The following is a 19,710-nucleotide window of genomic DNA, read 5'->3' as shown; positions in this document are numbered from 1 at the left end:
TGGGAGTTATAGCCTCCTCTAGCTGAGGTCAGGGCCTAGGAGTCCGCCTTGCCTCTTCTCTCTACCTCTGCTTCTGGGAACCTGATGGCTCCTGATATGACATCTAGGCTTCTGGAAGCTTCTGTGGGCTACTTCTGGGGGATGCGTGAGGCAGGCCAGGTGGTGCGGGTTGGTGGTGTTGGCCCAGCCTCAAGCAGGTCATGCTTGCTCACTGACTGGTCTCGTTGCTCTGCAGACACTCTGACCCACCCGCCGGCCTACCCCCCGCCTCCTGTGCCCACGCCCAGGAAGCCAGTCTTCTCCGACATGCCCCGTGCTCACTCCTTTGCCTCCAAGGGCCCGAGCCCTCTGCTGCCACCCCCGCCCCCGAAGCGTGGCCTCCCCGATGCAAGCCTGGCTCCCGAGGACTCCAAGAGGGACGTGCTGGGCCCAAGGCGGCCCGAGCCTGGCCTCAGAGTGCCCACGGCCTCCCGGAGGATGAGCGACCCCCCACTGGGCAACCTGCCAACCATGCCCAACCTCCGGAAACCCCCTTGCTTCCGGGAGAGCCCCAGCCCCAGCCCAGAGCCCCGGGTCCCTGGCCATGGGGCTGGCTCTGCCTCCAGCTCTGCTGGCATGGCCACTGCCACCTCCAGGAACTGTGACAAGCTCAAGTCCTTCCATCTGTCCCCTCGGGGGCCACCCACACCCGAGCCCCCGCCAGTGCCGGCCAACAAGCCCAAGTTCTTGAAGATGACTGAAGAGGCCCCCCCAAGGGAGGCAGCCAGGCCCGGACTCTTTGTACCCCCTGTGGCCCCCAGGCCTCCTGTACTGAAGCTGCCCATGCCCGAGGCCACAGTCCGGCCCCCCGTCCTGCCCAGGCCAGAGAAGCCACCCCTCCCCCACCTCCAGTGAGTTTACTTGGCACTGGGGCCCCTGGGGTCCCTCCCCAACCTGATGGGTTCTCCTGCTGGTGCCCTGGCCTCCTCCTCTCTGGCCCTCTCTGTCCATGAGGGGTAGCCGGCAGCCCTAGCATAGGAGCGGGAAGGCTCCTGGACAGCCCCAGCCTGGCTAGGCTGAGCAGCCTCCCCTGCACTGGCCCCGGAAGAATGTCCAGCCTAGTGGGTGCTGGGCCTGGAGCCTGTGGCTGCTTGGGGAGCAGTGGGCAAGTTGGGTCTTGGGGGAAACCGGCCTCCCAGAGTCCGTGCTGGGCAACCCGAGGAGCCTGCAAGGGTCAAGGGAGAGGCCTGCAGGGCTGCCTGCTCTGGGATAGACGGTAGGGGTGGGAGCTGGGGCTGTGAGCCTCTTGGGGCCAGCGAGCCTGCACAAGCCTCGCTGGTCCACAGCTGTCCTTCCCAGCCCTGCCTGGGGCTCTGGAGCCACCAAGGCTGCCTTTGTGCTCTTCCTGACTGGGAACTTGCCAGAATGTGGAGTATGTTGGTGACTCACCCTGAGGTCTGCGTGGAACACTGTCTTCTTTATTGCTGGGCTGCGTCAGGAGACTGGTGTCCCCTGCTCCCACAGTGTCATTCATACCACAGCCTGTGGTCAGAGATGTCCAGGGCCCTAAACAGTGAAGGCTCTGGGAGCCATGGGGTGAGCCTTGAGTGAGCGTGCTGACCCAGTGCTCCTGGAACCCCTTTGGCTCTGGCTCTCTCCTCCCTAGGGCTCTGTTAGCTCTGCTGCTGTGGGAGGGTGCCTGGGAGGACCCTCTTGCCAGGTGATAGTTCTAGAACTAGAACTATAGAACATAGTTCATAGAACTATGTGACAAGGGGCCATGATGGTGCAGACTGGGTCAGTTTGCCAAATGCTACAGGGTTGGGTGTGCCAGGGCCGACTGCCCACGGCCCAGCAGACCAGCCCCGTGTGGTCTCCTTTAATCCTCCTTGAAACCGTAGAGGCTTCAGACCACCTGGCCGCATGTGTGGGACATGTTTGTGGACTCCCATCCATTCACGTGCATCCATTCTCTGTGGCTTTGGGAGGGGCATGACTTGGCCAAGGTCACAAGCTGGTTAGCAGCAGAGCTGGGCCGAGACCCCCAGCCCAGGGCCTTCTCCCACATCTGTCGTGTGACCCCTGACACCAGAGTTCAGGCCCTTAGGACCCCTCTTGCCAGTGGCATTGGCAGCCGTCACCCAAGGGCAGCCAACAGAGGCCTGTTTCAGAGCTTTCTGGTGGAGGCCTAGGGTGTGTGGGGGTGGTGTGCAGGGGTGTGACAGTGATGTCCCTTCCTCTGCTTTTCCCCTTCAAGGCGGTCACCCCCTGATGGGCAGAGTTTCCGGAGCTTCTCCTTTGAGAAGCCCCGACGACTCTCGAAGCCTGAGGACACGAGTGCAGAGGGTTCTGACGATGACTATGAGAAGGTGAGGCAATGGAGAGCTCCGGATCCTGGCACTGGGCAGGTGGCGGTGGGCGGGCTGCAGGCCGGGGTGGCCCCTCACCGGCCACCTCCAGTGACAAGCCCCCAGGACGCTGGAGTTGTCGGGAGTGTAAGCGTGTGCACAGCCCCAGATCTGGGCACAGGCTGGCAGCCCACGGGGTGGGGGGAGGGAGGAGAGGGCTGGTGCAGACCCTGACCCTGACCGCCATTGGCCTCTCTCCAGGTGCCCCTGCCCAGCTCTGTCTTTATCAATACCACGGAGTCCTACGAAGTGGAAAGGTCAGCATGAAGCCCTTCTTTCTCCGAATCCCTGTTTTTGCAGATGTGAGGTCCCCTGCCTTTCTGTCCCACGTCATCTGCTTTGGTGTTAGACAGTGGCTAGCACAGGTGCATGGCCCTGAGCAGACTGGGGAAGCCAGCAAAACAGCGGATGCCATCAGCCCAGTCCCAGTGCTGCCCATCACCCCGGGCAGGGCCCCAAGCCCCACACAGGCCGGCCTCACCACACCGGTTGCTCTCAGACCATGTGCTGCAGAATAGTGAGAAGACAAAAACCTACACTGAGGAGTGAGGCTGGAGGGTCCCTGAGAGGGTTGGCTGTCTGAGGATGGTTTGTTGATGCAGCTGTGTTATTTTAGGCTGTTCAAAGCCACAAGCCCCCAGGGAGAGCCCCAGGATGGACTCTACTGCATCCGGGATTCCTCCACCAAGTCAGGGAAGGTAGGTGCCCAGGGAGGGTGCCCCAACAGTCACCCTGCTGAGTGAAGGCGCCCTGGGGACTGCTGCGTTGTGGGGGGGTTCGTCTGGTTCTGCACACACTTGGGCTGATGGCACGCATCGTGCTTTATAGTATATACATCGCTTCCCTGCACAGCCTCTTATTTCGCATCTCAGCTAGTTCCGTCGTTGGGGTCTCTGCCCAGCAGCCCCTCCCCCATCTATTCTCAGGAACTGAATACTGTCTTCTAGCTGGGATAGTGGCCCAGCCCCCCAGCACAGGCAGGAAATGGGAGGGAAGTGCTGGGGGTTCTGGAACTCTGATGCGGCTGTTTGTTTTTTTTTTTTAATGTTTACTTATTTTGAGAAAGAGTGTGTGTGTACATGCTCAGAACAGAGAAGGGCCAGAGAGAGAGGGAAGAGAGAGAATCCCAAGCAGGCTCCTCACTGTCAGCCCAGAACCTGATGTGGGGCTCGATCTCATGAACCGCAAGATCGTGACCTGAGCCTAAGTCAAGAATTGGACACTTAACCGACGGAGTCACCCAGGCACTGGGCTGGGGGTTTTCATGCACTCTGAAGGGGAGGCTGCTTGGGGCAGTGGGAATAGGGAGAGAGTGCTGGGTCTGCCTCTGCTCCTCTGGGGTGAATTTTGTGACCTCACTGAGCCTCAGTTTTCTTGTCCTTTTTTCCTTCTCCCTCTCCTCCCCTCCCCCTCCCCTCCCCCTCCCCTCCCCCTCCCCTCCCCCTCCCCTCCCCCTCCCCTCCCCCTCCCCTCCCCCTCCCCTCCCCCTCCCCTCCCCCTCCCCTCCCCCTCCCCTCCCCTTCCCTCCCCCCTCCCCTCCCCTCCCCCTCTCCTCCCCTCCCCTCCCCCCTGCCCTCCCCTCCCCCTCCCCTCCCCCTCCCCTCCCCTGCCCTCCCCCCTGCCCTCCCCCCTGCCCTCCCCTCCCCCTGCCCTCCCCTCCCCTCCCCTCCCCTCTGCCCTCCCCTCCCCCCTCCCCTCCCCTCCCCTCCCCTCCCCTCCCCCCTCCCCTCCCTTTCCCCCTCCCCTCCCCTCCCCTCCCCTTCCTCCTCCCCAAGTAAGCTCTGCCCCCAATGTGAGGCTTGAGCTCACAACCCCAAGATCGAGAGTCGCACGCTCTTCCAGCTGAGCCAGCCTGGAGCCCCTCAGTGTTCCCATGTACGTCAGACATGGTCGTAGAGTAGCCAGGCACCTGCTGCTATTATTTATGTCTCATTGGAGGCTATTGGGCGGGAGCCCTGGGGCAAATGGCTGCCTGCCCATATCAGCCCTGCTGTCCACGTGCAGAGTGACCCCTCCCTAGGTCACCGTAAGTGCCCTAGGACCCAGGCATGATGCCTCTGTCCACTCCTCCGTCTCTGCGGTCCATCTCCTGAGGCTGGGGCTTCTCTCCCTGCAGGTTCTGGTCGTGTGGGATGAAAGCTCCAACAAAGTGAGGAACTACCGCATCTTTGAGAAGGTGGGCAGGCTGACCCCTCACCCGGGGCCCGGCTGAAAGGGAAACCCTGGCCCGGGTGGGACGGCGCGGGGGGGGGGGGGGGGAGGGTGTGTGGCAGGCGTGTGACACGCGTGTGACACACAGAGGTGACACGGGGCAGCCGGGAGCAGGCCTGACTGTCACCCTTGCTGCTGTCCACTGCACTTGGCAGGAGACCTCCCCCTGACCCTGCCACTCCTTCCCCTTCCCAGGACTCTAAGTTTTACCTGGAGGGCGAGGTGCTGTTTGTGAGTGTGGGCAGCCTGGTGGAGCATTACCACACCCACGTGCTGCCCAGCCACCAGAGCCTGCGACTGCAGCGCCCCTACGGCTACACAAGGCCCAGGTGACGCCCGTCATACATGCTTCTGGGCAGAGACAACCACTGGGGCTGTGACCCCGGGCCATGCAGACGGGACGGGCTCACGTGAGAGCATGATCTGGAGTGAGCGCCGTGCTCTGATCCAGGGCCTTGTAGAATCTGCGAGGCCAGGCCCCACCCAGCAGGCTGGGTCCCTGGGGCTAGGCCAAGCTCTGGTCTCCAGAGGATCGGGGGGCTCTCCTGTCCCATGCAGACCACCCTGTCCAACCTTCCAGGAGTCCAGGGTCCCAGGACCGAGCCCTGCTTGGGCTCTGTGGACAAGAATTCTGGTCACCTCCACCCCTCCCCACTCGCCCAGCACACTAACCCGGCACTGGGTTGGGAGCTGGGCAGGGCTGGGGCGTTTGGGGTTAGGGCAGGGGCTGGCCCCCCAGGACTGACACCCCCAGGAACGCTAAGACACAGGCTCCAGGATGGGCCATTGATGTACAATAAAGCACAGATGACCTTTCTGTCCGTGGCTGGGGTTTCATTGGGAGAGAGGGATGACCAGCCTTACCAAGTACCCACACCCACATCCAAGCGGCTGGCTGCAGCAGCCCAGCTTACAGGAAGCCTAAGAAGTTCTTGTCTTCCGGGGCAAAGGTCCCTAAATGACTTGCTCGGGGTGCATAGCTGGTAACAACAGGATTTGACCTTGGGCACTCCGGACTCAGAGCCTGTACTCTGAAGTGCCACAGGTCAGAGGCAAGGCAATGGGACTACAGAGCTAAAAGGTCCCCGTATGTACAGTTGGGTCATTTGCCGGATTAACAGATGGTTACTGGGAGACAGCTGAGCACACACTGGCCACAGCATTGGGGTGTGCCTGGGTGGGGAGCTAGAACCCCACTGAGGTCTCCAGGAAGACTTCTTGGAGGAAGTGATGGCTACAGAGGGGTGGGAAAGTGGGTCCTGTGTAGGCTGAGTGGGTGGGGAGGGTGGTCCCCAGATGCTGAGTCCCCTGGGCAACACCCCATTCAAGTCCAGCCCTCACCGCCCCCTCCTTTCCTACTACAGAATTCAGCAGGTGCTCTCCCTGGCAACGGCCATCCAGGCTGGATTTTTGGGTGTGTGTAAACAGACTCCATTTAGGGTCTGGGCTGGCAGGGAGGGACCCCAGGGTCATCAGATCCTCTCTGCACCTTATGTGGGGAAAGAAGTTTGCTGTGTGAGATCCAAACCCAGGATAGCACTTGTGCCCACCAGCCGAGGATTAATCATCTTTGTTTAGATTGACCTCCATGTGCCCCTGGGCATGTTTTGGGGGTGGGGTGGCTTGCTGGAGGAGGGGGAGGGATGAGGCCTCTGTGGATGTGAGAGGCTGCGGCCCCAGGGTACTGAGAGGTCCCTTCTAGGAAGCAAGTGTCCAGCACCGTCTGTGTAGATGTTTCCTCTAAAGCCTGCCAGGGGAGGGGTCAGCACAGGCACGGTCCAGTGTGGCGCACGGGGCGCTTTTGATGCCCTACCCCAGCCCTGGGAACGAGCAGCCCCTCCTCCCTGCAGCTACAGTTCTTGCCCCTCTCAGCCCTTGTGTGGGGAGCCCATTGAGGCACTCCACCCCACTGTGGCTGCGGCTTTCCTTCCTGTAAAAACTGTTCAGCGGGGGGCTTGGACCAGAAGAATGGTTTCCAGTCCGTGCCTGGGAGTCTGCTTGCTGGTGATGTGCTGCTGGATGTGGGATGCCTTAGCACTTCTGGCTAACATGGGACTAAAATGTGTTCGAAGACCCCTGAGCTGGAAAGTCTGGAGGTTCTGGGGCCCAGAGCCAGGTGATAGGTCCTCTGCCTACTTGGATGGATGAGGCCTTGCTGCCCAAGACCCACCCCAGGGCCTGGACTGGCTTTACCTCTCCTTCTGGGCCCTATGCCTGCGCAGGACAGGCTCCTGCCTCCCTGAACTGCCCCAGGGGCCCTGGCCTCAGTGGTAAGAGTGTGTGTTTTGGGTGGCCGATGGGGTCGCAGGCATGGTCTCCAGCATAAAGGAGGAGCCAGAGGGATCCACTCCCTCCTGAGACCTGCCGTGAATGTTCTATTCCTCCTATAGTGTTGGAAGGTGGTTACCACTCACCAAGTACTTCCTGGGTTCCAGGCACTGAGCCCCATGGATACTTGACATAGTTTGGATGGAGCTGCTATGTTCCCATTTGATAGGTGAGAAAACGGAGGGTCAGAGAAGCCTAGATTCAAGTCCCAGCTCTGCCACTTGTTACCATGTGACCTATCCTTTGCTGCTCTGAGCCCAGCCCCCAGCCCCCAGCCCCTGGCTACCTCCCCGTCACTCCTGGGGGCTTCTGAGTGTCTGCACAGTCCTTAGGTATGCCCTGACCAAGCCGAGGGGGCCACAGCCCTGGGGCGAGCAAACTGGCCTGCTTCCCTCTGCTTTGCCCTCTGGGCCCAGTCTCGGGGGAATAAATAGAAGGCCTGGGACCTGCCCCAGGGGCTAGCCTGCTTCTTCATCTTACAGATAGGGAAACTGAGGCTCAGAGAGGCTTCATTGCCTTGTCCAGCATCATAGTGGGTTCAGGGATGGGTCCAACTCCTGGTCCTGTGAAAGGCCCAGACCCTTTGTGAAGTTCTCCAAGCAGAGGACTGAACGTGGGTTTACTTTTCTTATAGTTGATCAGAAAGAGTATGGGGAGCTTCTCTACCTTCTGTTAATAGACTTTCATGGTAAAAAGAGATGCTTTTAGAACCAGAAGAGACCTCACAGAGCAAGTCCAGACGTGCTGCAAGTCCCTGCCCCAACTCTGGGGCGCATTTCAAGGACGCCCCCTGCTGGCCCAAGGAGGCACCCCTCCTCCCCCCCCCCCCCCCCCCCCCCCCACCTCTCCGCACCCCTGTAGCGATGGGCCGCCCTGACAGGGCACCAGGGAAGAAGAGTCAGCGGCTTAGGGCCAAGGGAGAAGGGAGGCCTGGAGGACATGAAGGACACACAGGGAACACGGGGCAGAGCTGGCACTTAAACCAAGTCCGTGTGTCTAGAGGGCAGTGAGGGGAGGGCCTCTGTCTCTGGCCATGACCCCGTGGCACGGAGCCCCTCACTGGGAAGCTTGCCATATCCAGTCTGCTGTGACTGTGCCTGCATGCCCTATCCCACCCCCTGGAAAAGATGGCCTGATGGGGGGACCTCGGGGAGGGCTCCTGTCCAGGGGGGGCAGTGACCCTCAAAGATGGTTGGTAATGGCCAGCCCTCATTAAGCTCCCTTCTGGCATGCTCCCACGAGAGGGAGAGTCTTGACCCACAGCTGACCCCAGACACGTCTGCCTCCTTCAGACCTTCCTTTGCTCCTCATGAATCCTTAGAGGCTGCCCAACAGCTCTTCCTGCATCACCCTCTGGCTTCAGCTCTGGCCATGCTCTGAGCTACCCAGAGCTGAAGCATGCTCCTTTTTTTCTTTCTTTCCCCATAGAGTAAAACACACATTCAGAAAAATGAGCAAAATGCAAATGTGCAGCCTAACAAATTGCTATGAAGTGAACATTTTTACGATCCCATCAAGAGAGCCTCTCTGGCACCCATGTGCCCTCCCCATCACAGCACCACTCTCCCGGTCTCGTCGGCAACCCCTGCCCTGGCTTTGGTGAGGCTCATGTTCTTGTTTTGCTATAAAGCCTTCACCACTCAATTGCACATCCACTGCAGCGGTTTCCTGTTTTTGTATTTTATGTGAATGGAATCCTACAGATGAAGCTTTGACATCTGGCTTCTTTTGCTTGTCATGTCTTTGAGATTTGTCCATGTTGCTGGGCGCAGCTGTAGTTCCCGTTCATTGCTGAAAACCATTCCATTATATAAGTGTATCAGTTCACGGTCCATTTTATCGTTGACGGACATTTGGTTTGCTTCCAGTTTGGGGCAGTCCCAGACAATGCTGCTAGCAACAATTTTATCCATGTTTCATGAGTTTCTCTAGGGTTATGCACCCAGGAGGCTGACTGCTGGGTTCTAGGGCATCAGAACCTTTTACTGTCTTCCAGGAATTTTATTTTTCCAGTTTACACTCCCACCAGCAGTAAAAAAGATAGTTCCCTTGGTTCCACATCATTGCTGACACTTGGTATTGTCAGATTTTATTTTTTGTCAATCTGGTGGGTGTATAATCATGGCTTTAATTTGCATTTAGCTGATTATTAGTGGGCTTGAGCATATTTTCATGTGTTTATTAACCATTGTGATTTGTCTCCTGTGAAGTGTCTATTTAAATATTTTGCACATTTTTCTATGTGTTGTTCCTTTTTCTTGTTAATCTATACACATTCTTTACGTAGCCTTGATATTGTCAGTAATGTGTATTGCAAATACCGTCTCCAACTTTATAATTGTTCTTTTGCTTATGGTGAAAGGTAAGGGTTCACTTCTATTTTTTTCCCCATAAGTTTACCCACTTCTTCCTGTACCATTTATTTATAATCTGCTCTCCCCCCACCATCTGCAACGCCACCTGTGACATGTCCATATATATGTAGGTCGGTTGTTGGACTCTGTTCTGTTCCATTTGTCAGTCTATTCCTATGCCAGTAGCAGCTATCTTAGTTACTGTCACTAGATTATGTCTTTCTCTCTGCTAAGTAAGTCCTCACCTTATTTTCTTCCTTGAGAGTGTCTTGGCTATTATGGCTCTTTCTACTTCCATGTGAATTTTTTCTCCCACTTTCTTTTTCACTTAAGTTTTAAAATCAGCTCGTCAATGTCACTAATAACTCAGCTGATCTTTTTAAGCTTATTTTGAGAGAAAGAGAGAGAGAGGGAGAGAGCACATGCACAAGCAGGGGAGGGGCAGAGAGAGAGAGGGAGAGAGAGAAGCCCAAGCAGGCTCCACACTATCAACACAGAGCCCGACATGGGGCTTGATCCCACAAACTGTGAGATCAGGATCAGAGCTGAAACCAGAGTTGGACGCTTAACTGACTGAGCCACCCAGGCATCCCTCTGCCGATCTTTTGATTGGGAATTTATTATAGCTGTAAATCAGCTTGGAGAAAATTGACATCTTTACAACATTGAGTCTTCTGACTCATCAACATGGTCTATCTACCTCCCTATTAATTTGAGCCTTCTTTAAGGTTTGCCAATAGGATTTCATCATTTTGTCCATTATAATCTTGCTCAAGTTTTTTTTTTTTTTTTAATGTTTTTACTTATTTTTGAGACAGAGAGAGACAGAGCATGAATGGGGGAGGGTCAGAGAGAGGGAGACACAGAATCTGAAGCAGGCTCCAGGCTCTGAGCTGTCAGCACAGAGCCCGACGCGGGGCTCGACCTCACAGACTGTGAGATCATGACCTGAGCCGAAGTTGGATGCTTAACCGACTGAGCCACCCAGGTGCCCTGCTCAAGTTTTATTAGATTCGGTTCATAGATACTTTATATTTCTTTTAGTGTATTGCAAATTGTATATATTTTTAATTTCATTTAGTTTCTAGCATATAGGACATACCTCTTCTTTTAACTGGAGCATTTTGTTCATTTGTATCTAATTTAATTAAATCTACCACTTGTATTGTCCCATCTGTGTTTATGGGTTTTTTTTTTTTTTTTAAGTTTACTTATTTATTTTGAGAGAGAGTGTGCGTGTGAACAGAGGAGGGGCAGAGAGAGAGGGGGAGAGAGAAAATCCCAAGCAGATTCCCAGCTGTCAGCACAGAGCCCGACTCGGGGCTTGAACTCATGAATTGTGAGATTGTTACCTGAACTGAAATTAAGAGTCAGGTGAGCCACCCAGGCACCCATGCAGGGTTTTTTCTCCTTTCTCTCTCTTGGATTGAGCAACTTTTTTTTTTTTCCAGTCATTCCACACCCCTCTTCTAGTTTGAAAGTTATACAGTCTATTTCTATTCTTACCTGAGTCCTGGAGTAATACTTTTACTTCCTAGACAGCACAAGGACTTTAGGTGACTTTAGCTCCATCGATCTCCTTAATTACTTGATATCATTGTTGTATGTATCTAATTCTGTTGTTTAATTGTCTAATTGTGTATTGTCTAATTTTTTTAAACTCCCATCCAAAAAAAAAGAAAAGGAAAAAGAAAACAACTTCCATCCAAGGCAGTATTTCTTCCCCCCGCCCCCCTTGGAAAAGGAAGGTGTATTTAAAAAATGTTTTTAATGTTTATTTTTTTATTTTTGAGAGAGGGCGTGCATGCACTAGTGGGGGAGGGGCAAAAAGAGGGAGACAGATCTGAAGCAGGCTCCAGGCTCTGAGCTACCCGCACAGAGCCCGACGCGGGGCTTGAACTCAAGAACCGCGAGAGCATGATCTGAGCTGAAGTCGGACGTTTAACCAACTGAGCCACCCAAGCGCCCCAGGAAGGTGCATTTTAATAGTATAAAAACTTTTTTTTTATTATGATAAAATATGTGTAATACAAGACTTACCATTTTAACAGTACAGTTCTGTGGCATTAAGTACATTCACATTATTGTGAATCATCTCCACCATCTATCCTGACAACTCTTTTCATCCTGTGAAAGGGAGACTCTGTCCCCATTAAACAACTCAGCATTCTCCCTCCCCCAGCCCCTGGCTCCCACCGTCTGCTCTCTCCCCCTGAGAGACTCTGACACACAGCTGGCCGGTTAGCTCACTTGGTTTGAGTGTGATGCTAATAACACCCGGGTTGAAGATTCGAGCCCTGCAAGGCTAGTACTTCCGCTGCTTGTTTTGGCAGCACATAGACTGATGGGAATGATACAGAGATTAGCCTGGCGTTTACAAGGATGGATTTCACTACTCTGGGAGCCTCGTGTAAGTGGAATCATGTAACAGTTTGTTGTTCTGCATCTGGCTTATCCCACTCAGCGTAGTGTCTTCAGTATTCATCTATGTTGTAACAGGTGCCGGGATTTCCTTCCTTTTTAAGGTTGAATAATATTCCATTGTACGGATGGACCACATTGTTTATCCATTCATCTTACACTGGCCACTTGAGTTGCTTCCACCTTTTGGTTATTGTTAATAATGCTGCTATGAACATGGACATACAAATATCTGTTAGAGACTCTGTTTTCATTCTTTGGAGTATGTACCCTAAAGTGTGATTGCTGGGTTATATGGCAATTCTCTGCTTGCCTTTTTGAGGAACCACCTTACTGTTTTCCACAGTGGCTGCACCATTGCACATTTTCACCAGCATAATTTCTCCACATCCTTTCTAAACACTTACTCTTTTCTTTTTTTATTATAGCAATTCCGAATGGGTGTTAGGTGGTATCTTGTGGTGATTTTGATTTGCAGTTTCCCAATGATTAGCGATGTTGGGCAAATGTGCTTATTGGCCATCTGTATGTCTTTGGAAAAATGTTCAAGTCCTTTGCCCATTTCTTTTTTTTTTTTTAATGTTTATTTATTTTGGAGAGAGAGAGAGACAGAGCATGAGAAGGGGAGGGGCAGAGAGAGAGGGAGACACAGAATCCGAAGCAGGCTCCAGGCTCTGAGCTGTCAGCACAGAGCCCAACTTGGAGCTCGAACCAACAAACCGTGAAATCATGACCTGAGCTGAAGTCAGTTGCTCAACTGACTGAGCCACCCAGGTGCCCCTGCCCATTTCTTAATTGGGTTGCTTGCTTTTTTGGTGTTGGGTTGTAGACAGTATTTTCAATATGCAATTTTCTTAGATTCAATTCTTTAGGAGCAAAACCTGAAATGGGGCTCCTGCGCGAGTGATTTATAGAGGGAATGCTCTCAGGATAAGCTGAATGGGGGAACCAGGATAGGGAAAAGGAATAAAGAAAGGATGGAAGTCCCAGCTGGAGTCTAACTTCAGCCTGATCCCACGGGGAGCTCTGGAGTGTGGATTGTCCCACTGTTGATCCTGCTTTGAGGTGCCCCTGGATCAGCCAGTTATTGGCTCTAGGCTCTTCAAGTAGGGAGATAATGTCCTGGGCAGGGCGACACTGGAGGCAGGGCTCTGGGGTCATTAGCAGCTAACAGCACCCGGGCAGGGCCCGCTTCCGACACCAAGCCAGAAAGGTAATCTGTGTAGGCACCGACAGCGACGACTGAGTCCACCCGGTGAGCTACTCATATCTACTTGCTTCTCACATTAAGGTCAGTCCATTCAGACATAGATTCTCCAGTGTTCTAGTGGGTCAGAGTATCTGGGGGAACTTCTGAGAGGTGGGTAGAGAGATGAGCTGTAGCCCTCACTGGTGCAGTTGCCCTCCCAGGCCACAAATGATACTCACCGTCCCCCTTTTCTACCACCCATTTTAGATTTCTTCACGGCTGACACTTTGGCTCTCCTAGATGGCTCGTGCCTGAGGGTCTGAGCTCCTGGGGGCCTGCCCTTACCAGGACATGTTGCCAGGCTTGCCTGTTTACAGTTGCTGGGTGGGGGAGTACCAAGAGATGCCCCATTCCTCTGAATGCCTGTTCCGGTTGCCTGAGTGCTACACCCATTCCTGCCTGCCCTCATCACGTGGCAGGTGGCTCTACACATTCCTAATACTGCAGGTCAGGTATCCTTACCAATATGGTTACTCCCTCCTTTGCCCACTGATCCACTGGCACAAATTGTCGCACGTGATCAGGTGGTAGCCATAGTTTCAACATTACTATGCTCCCTGGTAGAAGTGTCCTCTTTGGTGACATCTAGGATGGCCAAGCTCACAGCACTTAGTGTTGCAGAACAGGAAGCACCAATTCCTGTAATAGGTCACTGGATATTGTGCCCATGAGGGATGGAGCTTCATAAAGTGGTTATTGATATAAAGTGCATACTGCTTCCTGGAGGCTAGCACCCCACCTCCCAGGTGTCCTCTCCAAGTTGGAGCCTCATCTGAATCTCCATGAGGCGAGTCCATCACTGTAGTATGCCAGCAACTTCTAGATGGTGCATATTTGGTAGGAATGGTGGGCTCCTGGTCATGTGCCCATTGCCATACCTCCTTTACCATAAAGCAGGTCCTTTGGTAACTAGGCAGTTATGAGGGATTCCATGTCAGCAAAGTAGACACTTTGTGAGCTTGATAGTGGTGTTGGCAGAAAGTATTGCAGGCAGAAAAGGCAAACCCACATCCGGATCCATGAATTATTGCTTTTTTTTAGAATAGAAAGGATCCAGTGTAATCAACTTGCCAACAAATAGCTGGTTGGCTCCTTCAGGGAGCTCAGCCCTGGTCTCTGAGGCCGACAGGTTACATGTGGCAGTGGCAGTTGGTGGGTCAGCCTTGGTTACAGGAGTCCATGTTGTTAGACTCGTGCATAGCCTCCACCCTGGTACCATGATTGCTTCATTCAGGAGACCACTGTGCCAGCAATATGGGGGCAGAGGACGGAGTCTGGCTGACGCTCATCGGCCAGTCCATTCTATCTGCTTGGTTGTTTTCAGCCTCTGTGGTGGATGCTCACTGGTGCACATTAACATGAAGTACAGAGATCTTCATTCTTTGTGCCTACTCCCACAGGCCCATTGACATGCCTTGTCGTCAGACCTCTGTGTTCCCAAAATTTTGAGATTGCGCCTTTCAGGCTCCCGACCAACCAAATAAGCCATGTGCCACTGTCCATGAATCCCGGCAACATCTCCTGCCACACAAAGTAAACAGCCAAGTTCACTGCCTGAAGCTTTGCCTAGTGGCATGAGTGCCCCTCACCACTGTTTCAGAGCAGTTGCTGAATGGGGATATAGTGTGGCAGTAGGCCATTTTCAGCCCATACCAGCCAACTTCCCTATGAACCAAGCACATGCTTTTTGCTCCTCTGGCACTGTGTCACAGGGAATCCCCCTGAGACGACTGGTGTGAGCTGATAGATATTGGTGCTACAGGGGCAGGTGACGTAGGATCTGGACCTCTGTATCCACATGAATCCATCCAATCCTGGATCTGCCACTTAGATTATGATGTATCACCTGACTTTATGTCTTGTTAGTCTGATGGGACCAACCGATGGGCGATGCTGGCCTCACTTTTGATGTCCCATAGAAACATTCCATTTCTACCAGAGCCCAGTAGCAAGCAAGAAGTTACTTTCTGAGTTGCTGGTATCCGCGGGTTTGTAGTTGTTTTATCAAATTTGAAAAGAAATTTCAGCCATTGTATCTTCAAATAGTACTTGTTTTCTTCCCACCCCCCACCCACATTTTCAGGGACTCCAATTACACATTTATTAGGCTTCTTGAAATTGTCCCGCAGCTCACTGATGTGGGGTTCATTCTTTTCAGGCTCATTTCTGTGTTTCATTTACTTTCTCCCCGTCTTCCAGTTCACTTTTTCCTTTGCTGTGTATAATCTGCTGTTAATCCCATTCAGTGTATTTTTCATATTTGATGTATTTTCCACCTTTCGAAGCTTGATCTGGGTCTTTTTTGTCTTCTATGACTCTACTTAATGACTGATTCTCAATCATTAATGATTGATTCTCAATTATCTTCTATCCCCCCCCCCCCTTCTTTTAGCAAGCTCTCTATGCGCCAGGCCTTGTTCCTGGGTGCAAGGGAAACAAGTGACTGATACAGAGGTGCCTGGGTGGTTCAGTTGGTTAACTGTTTGACTCTTGATTTCAGCTCAGGTCATGATCTCTCTGTAGTGAGATTGCCCCATTCTGCCCTAGAGCTCTGCATTGGGAATGGAGCCTGCATGATTCTCTCTCTGCCTTCCCCTTGCCCCGTACATGTGCACAAGCGTGCTCTCAAAAATCAATCAATCTCTATTTTTTTATTCAAAATTTTTTTAATGTTTATTTATTTCTGAGACAGAGAGAGACAGAACATGAGCAGCAATTTTTTTTAATTTTTTAAATGTTGATTTGTTTTTGAGAGAGAGAGAGTGAGCAGGAGCAGGGAGGAGCAGAGAGAGAGGGAGACACAGAATCTGAAGTAGGCTCCAGGCTCTGAGCTGTCAGCACAGAGCCTGATGCGGGGCTGGAACTCATGAACCGTGAGATTATGACCTGAGCCGAAGTCGGACGGCTTAACTGACTGAGCCACCCAGGCACCCCTCAATCAATCTCTTTAAAAAGAAGTGACTGGGGTGCCTGGGTGGCTCAGTCGGTTAAGCATCCGACTTTGGCTCAGGTCACGATGTCACAATTTGTGAGTTCGAGTCCTGTGTCAGGCTCTGTGCTGACAGCTCGGAGCCTGGAGCCTGCTTCGTATTCTGTGTCTCCCTCTCTCTCTGCCCCTTCCCCGCTCATGCTCTGTGTGTCTCTCTCTCAAGAATAAATAAACAGGGCGCCTGGGTGGCTCAGTCAGTTAAGCCTCTGGCTCTTGGTTTCAGCTTAAGTCGTGATCTCACAGTTGGTGGGTTCGAGCCCTGCATCAGGCTCTGTGCTGACAGGGCAGAGCCTGCTTGGGATTCTCTCTCTGGCCCTCCCCCACCCGCTCCCTCTTAAATAAAAGTAAATACACTTAAAAATATATATAAACATTAAAAAAAAAATGACTGACATAATTATGGAGTCTTGTCTGGAAGTGCCCCAAGATCAGAGATCACTGACTGTTACCCATACACAATATCCCTGAGTCTTCTGGGGGCAAAGCCAAAGAGGTTCCTGCTGAGGAGGGAGGTTTGGGTTCCACGCTGTTCTTCCCCTGCCCAGTGCTGGGCCTCAGCTTCCTATGGTATAAAGGGAACAAGAAATTCTGCCTCCCTGTCTCCTGGGCCTTTTGGGGGTATTCAGATGAGACAACAGGAGGGAGAGGTTAAGAGGTGCTGGTCTGGTCTCTAGGCTAGCCTCCAGGTCACTGGCAGGTGTCCTGGTCTTGCCAATGCCCCCGCCTAGACTCATTCTACTGGCTCTGCGGAGAACGGTGCTCGTTCATCAAGCATCAGCAGGGTAGGCCCTGGGCACCAGGTGGCCACCCTGTGTGTGGTGCCTTATCACCATCCACAGACCCCCTTGTCCTGACTCCACCCAGGCTGCCAGCCTCAAACTCGGCCTCTGGTCCCGCCCGCTGCCCTGCGGGGCTTCTGGACAGAAACAAGCACAGGGCCAGGCTCACGGGGGCCGGGTCCAAGGGTCCGTGCGCTGGAGGAGTCCGCGAGGTGGGGAGGGAGCGGACGCCCACCCAGGCCGGGAACGGGACGGTTTGGGACGCCTGCTGCGCATCCCGGGGCACCTGGCCCGCACGAGTCTTTCACCAGGGTCTGGGCCGCGACAACGCGCGAGTGCACAACGCTCGAGTGCACAAGCGGGTCCGGGAGAGCAGGCGCCGCTGGCAGAGCCGGCCCACCTGCGTCCGTGACAAGGCCTGTGAGGCCGCGACCCCCGGTGCCCACGCACCTGCCCAGCCGGCAGGTAGCTGGGACCCTCCCCTGAGCGTAAGGGGCGGGCTGGGCCGCAACCGGTGGGGCCTCTGGGATCCGCGGCGGCCGCAGGCGGGGCCTCCGCCCTTACCCTCCCCCTCCAGCGCGAGCCCCGCCCCCTCCGCAAGGCCCGCCTCACGGTCAGCCAATCGCAGGAGGATTTGCTGGGCGGTGCGGCGCGGGATGGGCCTATGGGGTAGCGCGTTGTTGGGCTGCGGTGCCGCAGGCCGCACCCAGCTCCGGCGGCGGGGGCCGCGCCAGGGGCTGAGGGGGCGGAGAGGCCGGGCCGGCCGGAGCTGCGGGCTGGGGTGAGCGCGGCGGATAGGGGGCGGAGCCCGAGCCCCAGCCCGAGCCCCAGCCCGAGCCGGAGCCGACGAGCGGCGGCCGCCCTCGGACCTGGGAGCCGGTGCGCTGCCTGCGATTCGCCCCTGAGGTGAGGCCCGCTCGCAGGGGCGGCGGCGGGGCCCAGAGCGCGGCGGAGCGGCCCGGGAGCTGCAGGCCGGGCCGCGGGGCCTGCGGCGGCGGCGGCGGCGGCGGCGCCCGAGCGGCGCGGGAGGCCGGGTGGAGGCGGGCGGCCCGCGGGGGCCTCCGCGGAGCGTGGGGGGCTGCGCCGGGCGGGGCGCTGGCGGGTCTCCAGTCGGGCGCCGGGGCGCGCTGGGAGGGGTCCCCGCGGTGCGGTCGTCAGCGGTGACCGGGTGCGGAGGGGACGGCGCTCTGCACATCCCTGGCCACTCGGACTTCTCCGTGGGAGCGCCCCGGGAGCTCGCCGCGGGCTGGTTGGTGGGCGTCGGGGGTCAGCGAGGAAGAGGAGGCGCGGGACCCGGCGCTGGGTCGGCGGGTGCTCGCGACGGCCCCATCTGGGGCCTGCAGCGCCCACGGCTCGGGGCTTGGGCACGGTCGCGAGCATCCGGTGCTGCCGGTGGGCTCTGGTGTTTCCACAGACGACGGGGTGTGCCAGCCCAACCTGCCTGCACATGGGAGTTACTGAGGGGCTGGCGGTCCTCTTCCTCCCTCTCTGTGCTTGGTTTTCGTTTGTTCTGGGGAGGTTTCAGAGGGCTTCTGCCTTTAACAATAACATTTGTTGGTACCCTTGCAATTACGGCTCAGGGTGTTTTGTAGGTGATTTGTGTTCACCTCTTGCACATCTACCTTCAAGTAAATATTTTGGTTAACCTGAAACTGCTGGTGGTGTGATCATATAATTTTATGCCTAAATGCCATAAGGCAACTGTTAAATTCCTAAGGATAAAAACACGTGTAATAGCTGCATGTATTGCTCGTAAGTTATTACGGAAAGATTTTTTTTTTATATGCGTGAAAAACGCATTGAAATCTTAGTGGGGATTAGAAATAGGCTCGGTCCACTCTGTCTCCTTTGCAAAACCACAATAGAGGCCTCCAGTGAAAGCGAGTGCGTGTGGAGGAGTAAGAGTTCAGGCACCAGAGCGGGGAGGGCGTATCTGGCCGGGAGCGTGAATTGTATCAGGGTGAGATTGTAAAATTCAGCCTTCAATTAATGGGCCCATGCTAGCAATGTATGTTATTTTTTAAAATCCAAAATTTTAATACATTCCTCCAATCTGACTGTGGGGAAAGCTAGAAGAGTAAAGGGTTTTTTTGTTTTTTTTTTTTTAAGTTTATTTATTTATTTTTGAGAGAGAAAGAGCAAGCAGGGGAGGGGCACACAGAGAGAGAATCCCAAGCGGACTCTGCACTGTCAGCGCGGAGCCGGATGCCGAGCTTGAACTCGTGGACTGTAAGATCGTGACTTGAGCTTGGGACCGAGAGTCTGATGCTTAACTGAGCCGCCCAGGTGCCCCCGTAGAGGTGTTTTTAAAGGAAGTGAACGGTTTTGGCAGTCAGAACTGCTTTTCCGAGTTTTGGTGTGGTTTGCAGCAGGACAGCTGGTATGGTTTGTTTTTACTGCTCGTCGGTGCGTTTAGATTTCAGCCACAGAGGCTCACTGCATGCCCTGAATGTAAATTCTACCCAGTTTCCAAAAGGTGGGATAGTTTTCTCTCTGAAAGTTAATTTGTACAGCCGGCCGTTTTCTCCTTTAACTCTTTGGCATTATCTGGTACTGATAAGGTTATGTTTGGTGTTCAGCTTTGTGTTGCAGACTTTACCGTAAAGGCTGTTTCTGTAGATAATAGCTCCCAGTTAGTTCTTTCCAGTAGTGGCTGTATTGTCAGAAGAGTAAATACTGAAGTGCCTTAAAAGATACTTTAAAAAATATTGTTAAAAAAACACATATCCAACCAGTGTTAAAATTTACCTTGGTTGACTCAACTTTTAACAGTTTGACGATAAGAAAGATGTTTTTATTATATGAAACTCAAAGTATAAATTGACTTATTTATTTTACATCTTTAATTGTTCTCATGCACGTGTAGAGAGAATGGTGTAGTAATTCCCTGCTTACCCTTATCCAGCTTAAACAGGTGTTAATAGCCAGTCTTTTTATTTTTTTTTAAGTTTATTATTTTTTGAGAGAGGGAGGGAGGGGCAGAGAGAGAGAG

General features: G+C 53.9%; 2 protein-coding genes across 16 annotated transcripts in view; both read left to right on the top strand.

The window, feature by feature from the left end:
- Positions 1-5,415, top strand: part of SH3BP2 (SH3 domain binding protein 2) — a 35,903-nt gene extending 30,488 nt beyond the window's left edge. For all 6 annotated transcript variants that reach the window (XM_019453866.2, XM_019453865.2, XM_053901761.1 and 3 more), the window contains 6 exons: positions 236-890; positions 2,237-2,348; positions 2,589-2,644; positions 3,004-3,085; positions 4,504-4,563; positions 4,794-5,415. In XM_019453866.2, the coding sequence (XP_019309411.1) occupies positions 236-890; positions 2,237-2,348; positions 2,589-2,644; positions 3,004-3,085; positions 4,504-4,563; positions 4,794-4,931 (1,103 nt within the window). In that variant the 3' untranslated portion in view covers positions 4,932-5,415. The remainder of the gene's footprint in view (positions 1-235; positions 891-2,236; positions 2,349-2,588; positions 2,645-3,003; positions 3,086-4,503; positions 4,564-4,793) is intronic.
- A 12,009-nt stretch (positions 5,416-17,424) lies between these two features.
- Positions 17,425-19,710, top strand: part of ADD1 (adducin 1) — an 87,548-nt gene continuing 85,262 nt past the window's right edge. For 3 of the 10 annotated variants that reach the window (XM_019453832.2, XM_019453837.2, XM_053901753.1), the window contains exon 1: positions 17,426-17,624. The gene's annotated coding sequence lies outside the window, so the exon portion shown is untranslated. Of the gene's footprint in view, positions 17,625-19,710 lie in introns of all 10 variants that reach the window. The other 7 variants (XM_019453835.2, XM_019453838.2, XM_019453839.2 and 4 more) reach the window with 4 other exon arrangements.

The sequence above is a fragment of the Panthera pardus genome, unplaced genomic scaffold (assembly GCF_024362965.1).
Source record: "Panthera pardus isolate Hobbes unplaced genomic scaffold, ASM2436296v1 HiC_scaffold_13, whole genome shotgun sequence".
Classification (NCBI taxonomy): Eukaryota; Metazoa; Chordata; class Mammalia; order Carnivora; family Felidae; genus Panthera; species Panthera pardus.
The sequence above is the reverse complement of the archived record's forward strand: the minus strand, read 5'-3'. Positions and strand labels throughout refer to the sequence as shown.